We start from the raw sequence: 16,085 nt of genomic DNA on the forward strand, positions 1-16,085 counted from the left end.
GGTCTCAGATTAGGACATGATTGTAAGAGGAGGATGTACTTATTACAGAATAAATTCCATTTACTAGATATACGGAATTAAAGAAATAAAGATACAGTTTTTCTGTAATGAAAGTCATTCTGGTAGGTCCTAGTTGAAGTTACATGGCAGTGGTTGTTCTTGCAGTTGGTGAATTGTTTGATAATACTAAGGGAACACTGAAGTAGCCATAGGCTTGATCTATCGTATGCACGGTGGATCACTGAGACAAGATAAACAAGGTAATTTATGCAGTAGCATAAATTCTTTCTCACCTTTTAAACACTCACCTTCTTAACCCTGCTTCCCTAGGAACTAAGCTTAGTGGTGATTCTGGAAATACTGGGTTGCCAAAGAATCACAGGAAGAAAATCAGTCAGAAAACTGAAAATTGATGTTTAGCTGAGAGCTGCGTCCTGTTCATCTTGAGTTAAACAAGTGTCACAGGCAGACATACACGAAGATTTGCTTCCTCTAAGTTTTTTGGCCATTCCTTACAGCTAGTGCTCTCTTTCTGGCTTTGCAGATGCTGCTGTCTGCCTCTGTCTGCAGGGTTGCAGTTGCAACTGTTGTGCTTCACTGCACACTCCCGCCCAATTGCCCATCAGTGTGAAATTGCTCACTGGTCTGTGACTACTGCATGACATAAACACTGGGCTGAACCCAGACCAGCAACTTAGTCATGACCTTATGTAGGGGACAAAGTCATATGTCTGCCTCACTATTTTAAATACCTGCCCTGTTCTGCTTCCCATGCTTCCACTCAGTAATGGACAGTAGGAGATCATACAGAATATTGTGCGCTTGTGGGATCAGGTTTTCAAAATAATTTTATCTTAGGCAGTGAAAAAGGGTCCAGTTTTTAAAAAAGCTTAAATCCACAGCTCTCTGTGGGAGGAAGTAGCTAAAATGCCAGGCTTTGGTGGAGGCATGAGTGTTTCTGTACATTTTCACCTATGCTGCCAAACCAAAGAACTGGAGAATAAAAAGGACATATTGCTGTAATTGAAAAATGGCGAGATGCCATTGTGTCTCTGCTTTGTGTAAAACCTCTTCTGGTTTAAGAAAACAGAAATTTTATAGTGTCTTTTATCAACTTAACAATACAGCTAAGTTGCCTTGACTGAGATAATTTTTTTTTTAATGTTGGGTCTTTTGCTCTCTCCTTTCTTCAATTCTGCGTGTGTGTGTGGTTGTACTGCTGTTTGCTCTTTTGGCTGCTTTTGCTGTGTAAATTCAGGTGAAGACCTGGAAAGAAATGATGGATCTACAGCAAAACCTTACTTCATGTCAGCTAGCCTTCACCGAATTCTAGGGAAGAAGGAACTAAGCCCTAAGAAGGCAGTGGGATAACATACACTAAACCTCAACATCAAAACGGTGTCACTTTTGAGCAAAACGTGTATAAAATAGGCAAAAGTAAAAACTGTAAATGATGCTTCTGGTTAATGGGTGATTCTTTTTTCCTTTTGCTTATATCTAAAAAAATGAGCAACATTGGTAACATTTAACTAGTTTAAATGCTTAAACTAAGAGCTGTGAAAACAAGGCCACGTTTTAGTTTATAGAGTGCCTATGAAAAGGAAAATGTAAATCTGAAGCTTTTTTAAGTCTGTAATGATGTTTTAATAACTTTTGTAACACAAGTTGCTGCCTTAGATGACAGCATTTTTGATAACGTTTCTTTTTATAGGTGTATATTTGTAAAAGAAATTCAGGCAATTCTTTGAAAGCACTAACATATAACCTAATTAGCCATAAAAAGATAGTTCGAGACTCTAGTTAACCGGGAGATGGTACTAAATTTGTAAATATGGTGCTATGATTGTATTTTTTTGTACAAGCTGGTTCACAGCTATTTAAACTGTGATTATACATGCATTAATGATTCCCTACACTGAAAAATGTAGTGATATTTTAATCACATCCACAGCTGCGTCTTTTAAGAAATGATGGTACCTGCAGGTCCCGAAGAAGGTAGTCAGAGGAGGCTACAGTTGATATTGCTTAAAGTGAAGTTTTCTGAGAGTTGTGCTTAAAAGATGATATAACTGAGAGAAGGTCCCACTGCACTTGAAGTGATTTGTGGCTCACACAAATGAGGTTTCATCTGGTACAAGATGGTGAATGTATTGTTTTAGCTGATGTTGAGGAGAGATGCACTTGTGTTAATAACCCCCTCTCTCTAATAAGTCTCTGACTGTGTTCTACACAATTGTGAGGAAGTTGAGCTTCACTTGAAAGGAAAACCAAATGCAGTTTTTTTTTTCCTTGGAAGAAAGTCTTGGCTGTATGTGTGCACAAAGGATTCCCCTGCCTCTGCCTAGCTCAGAAGGGCTTCTTAACGGTTAGACCCCACAATGACTGTGTGGGTGCTGAGGGCTGGGCGAGCTCCTTCTGCGGGTCTCCGCGCTCTCGGTCGCTCACACAGTGAGGTATTAAGACACTGAACTCAAGTCTTCTCACAATACAGGATGCGTTATTTATCTACTGAAAGATGCTCCAAAAGATTTAGTTTGCTTTTTGATTATTAAAATTGCTTGGTCGTTAGTAGAAAGTCCATTGGTAGAAAGCACATGAACATTCTGTTCAGTTTTGTGACCCTCCCATGAGCAGAACTGTCACTGAGGTTGGTAACAGCTCTGCTCATGGAAGAAGGCTTACGCTGGAGTACTTCTCAAGTCTGTGACTGCCGTGAGCTGAGCTGAAAAGGTTTTATTAGTCTCCTGGGTGCCCAAGGACCCAGCCATACGAGGCCTGCCCCTAGTTTTCATGGCTTCTGCTGTACCCAGTACGGGTTCCGTTAGTGTCCGCTTCCCAGGAGCAGCACGTTCCTCTGCCCCAGGCACATGTGCTCTGTTCAGCGCTTGGAAATACTTGTCTTGTCCCAGGACTCCATTGGTGTCACAAAGAGAATGGTAAATTCTCTTCCAGATGATGTGAACACAAGTTTCTGGGGAAAATTTACTGACGATCCACATCCCAAAGTGATTTTGCTCCCAGCTCACGGCTCCGGTCTGCGGTGGCAGCAGTCACCGCGAGGGCAGAAATCTGTGTCTCGTGCAGCGGGTCTGGGGTCGTGCTGGTGCACAAGTGATGAGCGCCCACGTGCTGGCAGTCGTGGGCAAGCTCAGGTCTTGAAAGGCTGTGAGCTGAGGTGCAGGTGTGCATCCCCTGTGATCCAGCGGGCACTGCGGCCCTTCCCCTGAAGCAGAAATGAGCGGTTCAGGTTAGGACTCAAATAATGTAAAATAAAGGTGTACGGTTTCAAATGTAACTACTGATTGTGGGCACCTTCAGTTTTTGTTAACGCCCTGAGATACCCTAGAGTAAACATGACTTTCAGAAAGGGCTGAGAAACCTACTTTGGGAAAAATCACTCTTCATTGATGAAGACTTTCACCATGGCCATCATTCCTTTCTCATTATGTGCATGGCATTGAATATACACCCCCCATCATTATGATCGGAGAATTAAGTCAGTAACTTTTTGGGGTATGAGTCACCATTCTGTGATTAAAAAAGCTGCTGGTCTGATTACAGTCCACGTGCTAAAGCTTTTTTTTTTTTTTAAATACTACTGTGTGATTAGTTTGCAGCTAAAGAAACTGCATTAAAAGTAATCTATATTTCTACTGGACTTGAGTGTCTTACTGGGAGCTCAACTGAAAAAGTGTATTTCTGAATACAGCGTGCTTTTTTTATCATATGAATGTAACCATAGAGTTTACTAGGAATAAAACATAATAGAAATAGTATACAGTTATTTGATTAGAAGACTTTTGTAACAAACCTATGCATTTACTAAAGAAATTTCTAAAAGTGAAAGTTTTAAATTGTATTATTATTTATATACGGTAAAAAAAAATATATGTATAAATTTGCTCCACTCACTATTTTGTGAAATTATTTAGAATGTAAGTGATCATCATTTCTGAGAAGAAAATTAAAAAGCCATTTTCTTAATGATATAATTGAGAACTGTGAAAATACAAAGCAATACCATGTAGATTTTGTAATCAATAAATTGAATAAATAAATCATAATGATTTAATATTAAAATTGGCATTTAAAAAATAAATTGCTGTTAATGAATTAAGTAGAAATTAATGCAAGTATTTACTTGGGAAAGAATCACTTAATATTTTAAGACTAACTTATTATAATGGTTCCTAACGAATCCTGTGGGCCAGAGTCTGCAGTCTTACACCACAGAGGAGGTACTGGTAGTGACGTGTATGGATCTGGACATTTACTTTGTTGCTTGATTTAGTATAAAATTTACAATTCCGTTCTTCAGAGAGTGGAGCGTGCGGCCAGGTGTACAGCATGGTAAATGTCGGGTGTGCTTTGCTCCTGAGCCCCCGGGAGCGGGCGACCCCCCGCCCCGCCGAGGCCGCCCGGTGCCGGGGCTGGTGCGGTTCCGCGCTGGCGCCGCGGGACGGGAGGCGCGGGGCGCCCCGGCGGGAGCCCCTCGCACTGGCACAGGGCTCCGCGTCGTGGTCCCGGCGGGCGCTGCTCTCCGGGAGAGCCTTCGGAAGGGCGGGTGGCTCTGCAGAAAGACCCTTTTACACGAGTAGAAAGAGCTCTATCGGAGATCCCGAACAAGCAGAATGTAGAAACCGAGAGACGGTAGGAAACACCCATGTTTGGTTTAGTTCTGGTTAGATTCATTGTGTCTCCCTACAACATACTAATGGATGGCTTTCATTTACATGTTTTATACCAAAGTTTTAATGTTAAGCCTTCAAATTTTGTAAAAAACATAAAAACAACAAAAAAAAACCCAGAAAGAAAACAAAGAAACAAGAAAGATGGGTTCGTTTCTTATGCTGAAGGATTTTTTTTTTTCCAAGTAGTATTCAGCAGCTGATTCTTGAATGTTAGAAAGATGCTGAATAATCTTTTAAACATTAGTATTTAAAAGTATGAAATATCTTACTGTTGCATGTTCTGCTGGAGAGCAGGAAAAAGATTTTGGTGGATGCAATGTCAAGCTGATTCTGGGACAGTCATTAAGTGTTCTTCTGCAGATGGGTTGTCAGAGAAGGGATGATGAAGAACAGACTGACTGTTTGCAGTAATGCAGAATGTCTCCTCTCGACCAGTTGCTCAGCCTGGACAGCTGCGTCCTCTCTGACAAAGTGCCTTACTGGCTATTATTTTACCTGGCTTATATTTCAAAGTTTATTCACACCATGTAGACTGTAAAACAGAAGAGGCTAGATAGGAGAAGCAATGCTTTCTCTATTTCAAATTAACTGATACAAAATGAATTGTAGAAAAGATGTCAGGTGTCTTTGAACTGCATGATGCAGCACACACAATTTCCCTGTTGCTGTTGTCAGATGATGAAAGCAGACTCTGGTCTGGGAGAAAACACACGACAATTGTGTTGCAAATAATTAAATAAAAGACAATGCAAGACTTCCATTTTTAGTAGATTTTTTTTTAATAGTTTTAGTTTATGGTATAGTGAACTTCTGAGTAGGGCCTGTTCTGCTCTGGGTTGCAATGATCCTGGTGTTGTACCCATGTAACCGCAGGGAGAACAGAGGGAAGAGGCTCACAAATACCTTCTGTACTGCACCTGTGTGCGTGTTCATAAGCCTGAAGTTCATTCTCCATTTCAAGACTGGTAACTTGCTATTCTGGAAGTGTTTTATAAATTAGACTAAATTTTTTAACTTTTGATACAGGCAATTTTTGAGGTAATATGTAATTTGTATTGCACTGTAATCAAATTGGAGAGATAACCGTTTCTTCTTGTTTAATAGTGCTACTAATACTAAATTGTCTGTTACTCTGTGCTACAAGGAGTCCACCTGTATTTGTCCCAAATAATGAGGTGTGAAGTCACAAAAAAAGGCTCTTTAAGAAATGGAAGGGAGGTTACTGTTTCGTTAATGTGATTATTAAGGTTATATTATTACCTTGCCAAAACCAAATTAACATGAGCACGACAGTTTGAGCTCTAAAACCTGTTTGCTTCTGCTATGCAGAAATCGGAACGTACTGTTTAGATATCTTTGATAACTAAAGTGTTTAATATTTAATTTTGTTGTAACTTCACTGTTTTACAGCTCTTGGGGATTGTTCTAATAAAGATTTAGATACAAAGCGCAGTGCGTGTCTCTGTGCGGGCCTGGCGCGGGGCGGGGCGGGGCGCGCCGGAAGGGGCGGGGCGGTGGCTGCGGGGCCGGAAGGGGCGGGGCGGTGGCTGCGGGGCCGGAAGGGGCGGGGCGGTGGCTGCGGGGCCGGAAGGGGCGGGGCGGTGGCTGCGGGGCCGGAAGGGGCGGGGCGGTGGCTGCGGGGCCGGAAGGGGCGGGGCGGTGGCTGCGGGGCCGGAAGGGGCGGGGCGGTGGCTGCGGGGCCGGAAGGGGCGGGAGGGGCGGGTCAGGGCCGCGGGGGCCGGGCCGGGCCGGGTCGGCTCCGCTCCGCTCCCCTGCGTTCCCCTGCGCTCTCCTCCGCGTCCCTCCGCCCCGCCCCGCCCCGCCCCGCCCGATAAGATCGATCCGTGCCGCGGCCGCGTGTGAGCGGTCGGAGGAGGCGCCGAGGCGGGCCGTGTCCGCAGCCGCGTCCCGGGGCTTGGGCCCGCTGGTCGGGGCAGAAGGGAAATCCCGCGCGTGGGGGGGCCGCGTCCTGCCACCCCCACACGAAAGGAAATGCTCAGTTTTACTTTCAAAGGCTTGAGGAGCGCTTGTTGCATCTTTTACTTAAATTTCTTGAACCACGTAATAACAAAACGGGGGTTTTGACTGAATCAGCTTTGAGATCTTGTGCCAGACCAGGTGTATTTTAAATCAGCCGAATTCCTACCTCGTAATCCAGTCGAAATCTCTGGCTTTAGGAGACTCACTGGAAGTCGTATTTTCCTCCTGTCGTTGTGTGAGGTCAACAAAACTTCTACTGCGCGCTATGGGTGGACTCAGCTTTCCCGGCTGTCCCGGGAGGTGCGGCGGGTGGAGCTGGAGCAGGCCGGGGCCGTCAGGCAGGGAGATGGGGCAGTGGCTCCCCCGCAGAACGCTTTTCTGGCAGGTGGGGAAGAAAAGCAAACCCGACAACCAAAACCAATGCAAAAGCTTTTCAGGGCTGAGGACGGACTTCAGCGGAGGCAGCACTGGAGCAGTTATTTGGAGACAGGACGAAGGGAGAATTTGGGCTTGGGGTTAATAGCGAAGGTATGTGTTATAAGTCGTTCCATATGTGGGGGCCTTGTCTGAGGATGCTGCTGGGATTTGGTGATTACAGCAGTGAAACCTCAAGATAAAGGTTTCGAATGGGTGCAAACAGCCGTGATGGTGATGGTTGTGTCCAGCTGGGCGCTGCTGTCACCTTGGGCAGAGTAGCAGCTGCAGTGGGACGAGACACCAGCTAGAAATCCTTTAATGGAGAAGGTGTGGCTGTACATAGGGGATTCAGTGGCTGAATAATGAATGGGGGTGTTTGAGCTCACAGGGTACACGGAAGCTTTAAATTCGGATTTGCAGCATGTATCAGTTAGGGGAAGATGAGCCGTGTATTGGCTTACGCTGTAGGATACCATTTCTTAGAGAGGGTTAAATGCTGTCAGTTCTTGGGAGGGTTGCTGTGTTTGTGCTGTCCGGGCAGCCAGGAGCAGTGTCCTTGTAGAGCTCAGCTCTGCCGTGCGGGAGGCCGGAGCTCTCAGTGCCTCGGGGCTGGGTGGCAGCTGCTGGGAAAGGAAAGCTGTGACAGGGCAAATGCATACGGCCCATGAGGTTTAGATGTGGGCAGATTCAGTCCAGACCGAGCAGGGAAAGGTGAGCTGTAACAGTGATCTTCAGAGGGGTGCTGGTGTTCCCTGAGCGCAGGGGAGCGGCTGGGCTGACCCAGGAGATGCCACATGGGGAAAGGTACAAGCCTGGTAGAGATCAGTTGCTTGGGAGAGCTACAAGACACTGCTGTTGTACAGTAAATCTTCATGATTTACTACGTCTCATCTCTTTTTGCAGTGTTTGATCAGATGCAAATTTGACAGACAACGCCTGAATGCTTTTTGTTTTCTAAAGCATCGCTGTACAGCTCTGTTCCAGCCGTGGCACTAAACAATAACAGTGAGGCACAGTGTGTGTTAAAGCAGAATATCACTGCAGAATTTGTCATGGTGTACCCACACTGGAGATATGTTTGTAATATAAAAGTTATTGTAAGGGGATTTTGGAGCATAGAGGACCTTTACTATGTGTCTCATATGTATGTAGTTATTTTAATTAACTCTGGATCCTTGTTTTTTAAATACATCGGTATCTCCTGTTAACACATATGGTTGGAACTGACTGCAGCTATTAGTTATATTGTCCTCCTTCGGAAAATGTCAGGCTTAATAACAAAATTGCTTTCTTGCCTCCTTTTATATGTATTTTCAGACTGATGTGTTTTATATCTCACATAGTTTTCTTGCCATTTTTATTACATTTAAATCTACGCTGGCTGCCTGCCATAGAAACTTTAATCCACATCCAGATGAATTCCGAACCCAGCCCGAGTTCTGTCTGGTGCACCAGCAGCCTGACGGCCAGCCTTCTCCAGGGATGCTGCTCCTTCTGCAAGCTCTGTGCGTTCCAGGCCCCGCAGGGGCGTCACACCGCGCGGGTCTCCCCTGCAGGCCTGGGCTGCGGGTCACCGGCCTGTCCCACACGGGGGGCAGCAGGGTCACGCATCTTCGGTTCGTGGGTTTGTTGTGGGGAGCGCCTAGCTGCTGGGCAGAGGAGAGGAGGCTGAGGAGGGGCGGAGCCGAGGCTGAGCAGAGGCTGAGGAGGGGTGGAGGAGAAGCTGAGCAGAGGCTGAGGAGGGGCGGAGCAGAGGCCGAGCAGAGGCTGAGCAGAGGCTGAGGAGGGGCAGAGGAGAGGCCGAGCAGAGGCTGAGGAGGGGCAGAGGAGAGGCCGAGCAGAGGCTGAGGAGGGGTGGAGGAGAGGCTGAGGAGGGGCAGAGGAGAGGCTGAGGAGGGGCGGAGCAGAGGCCGAGCAGAGGCTGAGGAGGGGCGGAGGAGAGGCTGAGGAGGGGCGGAGCAGAGGCCGAGCAGAGGCTGAGCAGAGGCTGAGGAGGGGCAGAGGAGAGGCTGAGCAGAGGCTGAGGAGAGGCCGAGCAGAGGCTGAGGAGGGGCAGAGGAGAGGCCAAGCAGAGGCTGAGGAGGGGCGGAGGAGAGGCCGAGCAGAGGCTGAGGAGGGGCGGAGGAGAGGCCGAGCAGAGGCTGAGGAGGGGCGAAGCAGAGGCCGAGCAGAGGCTGAGCAGAGGCTGAGGAGGGGCTGAGGAGAGGCTGAGGAGGGCCCGAGCAGCAGCCGCCTGTCTGTCCGCCCAGCTCTGCGCGGCAGCTGTGAGGGTCACACTGGGCAGAGTGTCTGCAGGCAGCGCTGGCGTGGCCTGGCTGAAATTGCTGCTGAAGAAGGGAATGACAGTGCAGCTGACCTGGTACAATGAAACAGACCCTGCCATAAATACGGGGTGAAAATATTTCTGTTTTTTCTTGGCCAGTGTTTGATGTGCCCCACCTGTGATGTCTCTGTGGTTTGGCTTTGCAGATGAACGGTGCTGTTGGTGCATTTTCTTCTGAGAACTGGCATGTTGCTTCGCAAAGCCACACATCTGCAGATGGCTTGGAGAGGGAAAGGAAGGGATTGTTTTATACAGAGCTTCATAATGTAGTTTCTGGTTGCCATCATTTTCAACACATCTGACCGACTCAATTTCCTGTCTTGAATCAACTTCCATTTCATCAGGTCCCAAGTTCTCATTTCTGTTGGTTTGGCTGGGCTCTGTGGGCGATCTATTTTAATTTTGGAGTCTGAAAGAGCCCAAGTTTGGAAAAGAATCAGAGTAGTCTCAGGAGAAGGTTAAGTGCTTAAATTTACTCAAAATGATAATGTCAAAAGCGGGGTGGGGAGTGTGTTGTAGTTTGTTTTTATTTTACTTTTTTTAAAAAAAAGTTTATGCAGTTCAGTTTCTTGCAGAAATACTAAATAATTAAATAGCATCATCATATTGGTTTGATTAAGCTCACAAGTGGGTTATTTTGTGAGAACACTAACCATGGTCCAAAAAAGTTTAACAAATCATAGTATAATAGTTGTAGTGGTTCTGGGTCACTGGAGCTTAAAAAAGTAGATGTTATCTCTGTAAGTTTACTAGTAGAGGCTTTTGGTGTCCAGCAGTCACAACTCTTTCTGAACTGATGTCACGACAAGAAACTTGTAACCACATGTTTGAACATACCCTGTGGAGTCTGTCTTAGCATTTCAGTCCACTGCCGAGATGTAGATGTAGTTCCGACTGTACAAATTCCTGCAGAGACACTGAAGATCCAGATGCATATTGGAAGGTAACATTTCTGTGAATTTAACTATGTATAACATACTTACACACTTTTTTTTATATATTAAAATCATGTTTTGGGTAAGTGCCTGTATCCATGTTATAGGAATGATGATAGCATTTCTGCTGGTTCTTTCTGAAAATAGTAAAAATGTGGCGGTTAGTTGTTCCCACATTTGGTGAATTACAGTTTACATCCTATTTAAACGCTGGTTTTATAGTTAGCTTTCTTGGATGACCTGCTAACTCACGTAAAAAAAAAAATCAAACGTTTCCTTGAGTGATTTTTTAAATGGAGTAGCTGTCTTTCAAATGCAATGGCTTAATTTTAAAATAAGAAAATGTGTAACTTTTTCAGATACCTGTGTACTATCACTTGTTCTAGGTTTCCCATATTTCGGTAATAAACTTTGCTTGTAGGAGGTTTGGAGCTGGAGACAGCTTTCTCCCGTGAGGTCAGCTTGGGAAATAATAGTGGTGCAGCTTGTGGTGGCAGCTGTTGTATCACTCCTGGGGGGTGAGGTGGGTGGTGTTCCTGTTGAGATGTGGGAGCACTTTAAAAAAACCCCCAAACCCCACAAAAGAACCCCACAAGACAGCAGTGTCCGAGAGAGCTGATCCGTCATGTGTGTACCCAGCAGGGAAAAGGTCTGCCTGAGGGGGTGGGCAGGGAGTCCAGGGAGAGTTGTGTAAAGAGAGGAATGTGCAATTTGCAGGCAGAAAAGGAAGTTGTAAGGTTTTTTCCCAGAACTGCTGTTGATTTGGTGTATGCTTATTTGTGTGGGAAAAAAAAATAAATTAGTAGAAGAGATGAGCCCTGGGAGACAAATAATGGATGGAGAGTCAAACATTTGATTTTGGTTACACCACCTGTGCTGCAAATCCTGGTGGTGATTAAATACTGTAAAGCTCACGTCTTACACTGCACTTCAAACAGTCAACTGTTTCAGCCTAGAAATGCTTACCTTGTTACTCTTTTTTCTAACTTCAAGGCTTCACAGCTATGGGCAACATATGATGCGAGTACACTTTAAAGCACAAACCAAGTGAAACGAGAAAAAAGCCATACACATGCACACATGCATACACACACATATATATAAAATGATGATTTTTTTTTTTTTAAAGCATTTGTCTAAGGAGTAAACTGGTCTGAGATATGCCCTGATATTTTTTTTCCCTATAGATTTTACCCTGGTCAATACCTGTTGGCCAATACACACGGGTACAGTCCCTCCTGAGGAGGTAAATACTCTCTTATAACAAGGACGTGTTGGATAGCTTTTTGTCATCTTAATATTTGCATGAATAATTGCTCCCACATAAGAACATGATATATTGACATAAAAGCAATCGCCACGGGAGCGTAGCTGTGCTGGAGCAGGTTGCATGACACGGAGAAGCAAAGTCTTTGTCCTTGTTCTTCTGTTGGATGCTTCAAAAGCACATTCCCAGAAGTTGCTTTTTTGCACACACAGAGTCAACAAAACCTTCAGCTCATTTCTGTTAATCGGAAAGAGAAACTGAACAGGATCAGGAAAAGGTGCATCTTTATAGCTGTAACAGGTAAGCTTGGTGTACCCCAGGAAGATTTTACATGTTGAAAAATCTCTGCTAAGAGAGTTTCGGTTTGTGTTGTTTGTGTTTTGGTTTGTTTGGTTTTTTTTTCTTCTCAGCATCCCTTTCATATAAGATCAGATTTAAAGCCATTTGATTCTGAGATAAAATCAGGATCAAGTGTGGAATATAAAAACACCCTCCTGGAAGAGAATGAGAAAGGCTGTGTTGACGGTGAGCCAGCTGGGGATGATGAGGGGTGCCAGGGTATAGAACAAATGCAGCTAAGAATTAAGATTTGTTTTTCTCTTAGAGACTACTCATGATGCATAATTTCTTTAAAATAGAATGCAGAAAACATTTGGTAGGGGGTTGTTTTAGCATATCTGGAAGAGCTAAGAATGACTCAGTAAGGCTTTAGTTTATGGAGCCTACCAGTCCACAGCGATCCTTTTCCCCACAGGAGACAGAAGGAGCCATCACACATTTGTACTGCAGTTATTACTACCTGATTTACTGGAAAAATCTGCAAACAGTTTTAAAGTGGCGGTTTTATAACAAATGTTGACCTCCAAAGTTTGAGATTATATTGTTGTAAGCGACATAATCCCAACCATAACTGCTTTTTCAAATTTAAGTGTTTGATGAAAGCACACAGCAAGTGCCCGTGGTATCCTGGGGTTTTAGCCTCCAGGAATAGAGGCTGCATGAACGTCACCTTGCTCTGAACATGTTCTGGATTCAGCATTTCTTCTCGGGGTGAGCACCTGTAACTGAAAAGGCATCCCCCTTATAACTTAAAGGAAAAACTGTTCTGCCTGAAGCCAGGGCCGCGCTGTAAGATGGCAGACGGTCACTCTAAACTGCAGTCCATTGCTGTGTAGGAAAGCCAGTTAACAGTAGTGCAGTAGATACCCACTACGGTATCTTGTTCGCTCATGTTCTGCCCAAGAACACGTGAGAGCTAACAGATCGGTATGTTTTCAGTAACTATTAATTTTATTTAAGAGGAAATGGGAGAGTTAAAATGTGCAGACATACACTTCAGTGTAAATCATCGTAACAACTGGAGGCAGTTTGTGTTTCGTTGTTAAACTTGTACTATCTTTCTCTGTCCCTAGATGTCACTATTTTGGAGACTTGTCCACACATAACTAAAGTGGATTTTCAGAAACTAAACCAGTTCAGGTTTTTTTCTGCTCTTCATTTAAACTAATGATAAATGTTTTCATTTTTTGAAAAAGCTTGGTTATCACGCTTTTAGTTACTTGTATGACAAGTCTAGTTGCTTAATTTATAATTGTAGAATGGGCAGGAGTGCAAAGTTAACTAGCAACAACAGCAATACACAGAATTAAATTGACAGAAGTTAAATTTTTGAACTTGAAAACTTTTCTCTGCTGCAGGTGCAGACATCTTTCCCAAGCAGTTGTCTGGGGAGTACACATGGAGTAGCTGGGTAGTTGGAGTTTAGATGCATGTTACTGTAATGATGAAAGCCAGAGGTGGAACGGGCCCTAAGGACTCGAGCAAACCCGCAGGCAGCCGCCACCCCCCAGCCCTGCCCGGCGCAGCGGTGCCTCTGAGGATTCCTGCCTGGGGCGCGTGTCACCGGCGCAGGGGACGATGCCTCGGCTGGTGCAGCGCCTGGCACCGTGCTGGCACACAGCAGGCGGCTGCAACTCCGACCTTAGCAACCTCTACTTCCGTCATAAAGCAGCTGTCATTCTGAATTGAGGATAGAGTCAGTTTTATCTATCAGACACTACTGTGACTTCTGAATCAGTAATGATTTTAAGCACAATGTAATTTAAAAAAAAAATAGACGAGAAAGGGAGACAAAAGCACAGATGTGTGTGTCAAAGTATTTCTGGAAACTGTCTTTATGACATACATCTGTTTGACTGCCCATCCCTACAACAGCATTACTCTGCATGTCCTAAGGAGTGGTGTATTGCAAGATGAAACCGGGTGCAAGGTGGCATACCACACATCCAGAGTCGGGCTGTAAAACTGCATAGGTGGGGGGAGACAAGAATCATCAGTTTCTTCAGAAGTGAGAATGCTTCCTAGCAGTTATCTGTACTTACAAAAAAATGAAAGGTGGAAGTGTGGCAAGATCAACTTGCCTAAACTTTAAGCAGCTCTTCAACTTAAGATGTAATCATAGAAAGGAAGCAGAAACTAGTTACGGTTACTGTGCTGCAAATATAAAACCCAGCATGGCCCTCAGCACACTCCCTGCTGTAGCTGCATTCTCTTCCCGCAGAGCCCCCACAGATCCTCAGCAGGACCCTATTCCCGTTACTCTTCAACAGCAAGCAGCAGCAAGGATGACTCCCGGGTCAGGAGAGCTCAGCACAAGTCACAACCACAAGCCAGTGCACGACCAGGAGATACAGACAAACATTCAGACTCGCAAGTCAGGCTACAGCAACAGCTTCAGCCGAGAGCAGCAGCCTAAATCGCCCCGTTTTCCCTCAGCTTTGTCAGCCCCACACAGCCTCGTGCCAGCTGAAGCCAGCCTGTGGCACAGGTCTGACCTTCTCCAAGGGTAGACTCACAAGTCCAGATCCTCTGCTGGAGCTTCCTATTTTCAAGTCTACATTTTCCCAGCACACATACAAAGAGCTGCTCAAGCCTTCACAGTAGCCAAAGATGAATTCTCCTGGTTCCTGTTTTCATAGGGAAATGGGAAAATTGCTCCCCATTTACTTCAATCCTGCACTGACTTTGGAGCTGAACAGAAGGGGCCGCTGCGTAAGTTTAGACTTACTTTGTTCCAGGCAACCTGAAGCGGTTTAGTCCTTCAAATTAGGGTGAGTAATTACTTTTCTTTAAACAGACTTGATGCAAGTCAAGTTGTATTTTAAAACAAGACAACTGGATAGTATTTTAAATTGCCAAGTTATGTTAAGATCTAAATTAGCATTATTTAGCATTTAACTGGTAAAGCTTTAGCAGCAAGGATGTCCTACTTGCCGATCAGACCCAACAAACAAACAAAAACCAGTCTGTCTGCTGACAGAACCGCAGTGTTGTATGGGGCAGAGGTGTGGAGCTAGCTTAGGTACTGAAACCAGCGCACCGACACTGCCACACAGAGCACTGCACCAACAAGTTAGTCACGTCAGAATAAATGTAAAGTCAGGTTCCACAACACACCACGTCTTTGGTATGTTTTGTGAAAAAAATACAGCAGAATACATTAGCCTAAACAAACCACTGTGCCAGTGCAAGGAGAATGCTTTTTCTTCTCAGATGAGCTCAGACAGCTGTGAGTAGCACCTGAAACAGTGCCAACACTTAATTTATGAACCTGAGTAATTCAGAGCTTGCCAGTAAAGCTGTGCTCTCAAAAGCCAATATACTTCCCTGGTGGCAGGGAGAATACTACCTTTTTCACATTGAAATTGCTTAACTCATAGTTGGGAGAGGAAAAAAAAAAAGTGACATGAATGCACACATCTTCCAAAGTATGATTTCTTTCTGATGCAAGGAAAGTTTAGGTGTGCAGATGGGATCTACCCATCTTAACTCCTTGAAGGAAACTAGTTTGTGAAGACAAAAATCAGTTGAATTGATAGTATGCACTAGTTTTTGTCCATCAAATCACTGTATCAAAACATGCGTTACAATTAAGTCTTTGCACATTAAGAGTTTAAAACACAGCAGACTTCCATGCATTTGGCTGCTCTGTTCATATGCAGTTTGACAGGGGTCAGTCAAAATACTGAACTAGATTTTACTTAAAAATGCAGACTAAATATTGCATTAGTTACCATCCTGCTTAACAAAAATCACAAGATAAAACCACTGAAGAAAACAGAAGCCAAAGTGGTAAAAATTCAAAGTGTTAAAGCAGATGTGAATTCAGTCTCTCCACTTACAGATTTTTAACTGGGATTTAAGTCAACCAGTTTAAAAATCCACCTTTTCCCTCACCCTGCAGGTGTGCACCCTCAGGAGCAACACTGGTGTGTACCTAAGGGGCATTTCAAGACCTAAGCCCATAAAAAGGTGGGGTTTTAAAATCAAGACAAGTATGAACACTCCTGAAGGAGTTGGCTGTAGTCTACTCAAGTATAGCAGGGACCTTCTCTTAAAACTGAAGACTCAAGTTCATCACCTGACAAATGATCACAGTTCAGCCATAAACACTGCAACATTTTTGCTTGGCA

At 44.6% G+C, this 16,085-nt stretch overlaps 1 protein-coding gene across 3 annotated transcripts in view; it reads left to right on the forward strand.

Annotated features, from left to right (window-relative positions):
- Positions 1 to 6,129, forward strand: part of SLC44A5 (solute carrier family 44 member 5) — an 86,031-nt gene extending 79,902 nt beyond the window's left edge. For all 3 annotated transcript variants that reach the window (XM_074905959.1, XM_074905960.1, XM_074905961.1), the window contains one exon: positions 1,259 to 6,129. In XM_074905959.1, the coding sequence (XP_074762060.1) occupies positions 1,259 to 1,371 (113 nt within the window). In that variant the 3' untranslated portion in view covers positions 1,372 to 6,129. The remainder of the gene's footprint in view (positions 1 to 1,258) is intronic.
- The last annotated feature ends 9,956 nt before the right edge of the window (positions 6,130 to 16,085 follow it).

Source organism: Athene noctua, chromosome 5, assembly GCF_965140245.1.
Source record: "Athene noctua chromosome 5, bAthNoc1.hap1.1, whole genome shotgun sequence".
Classification (NCBI taxonomy): Eukaryota; Metazoa; Chordata; class Aves; order Strigiformes; family Strigidae; genus Athene; species Athene noctua.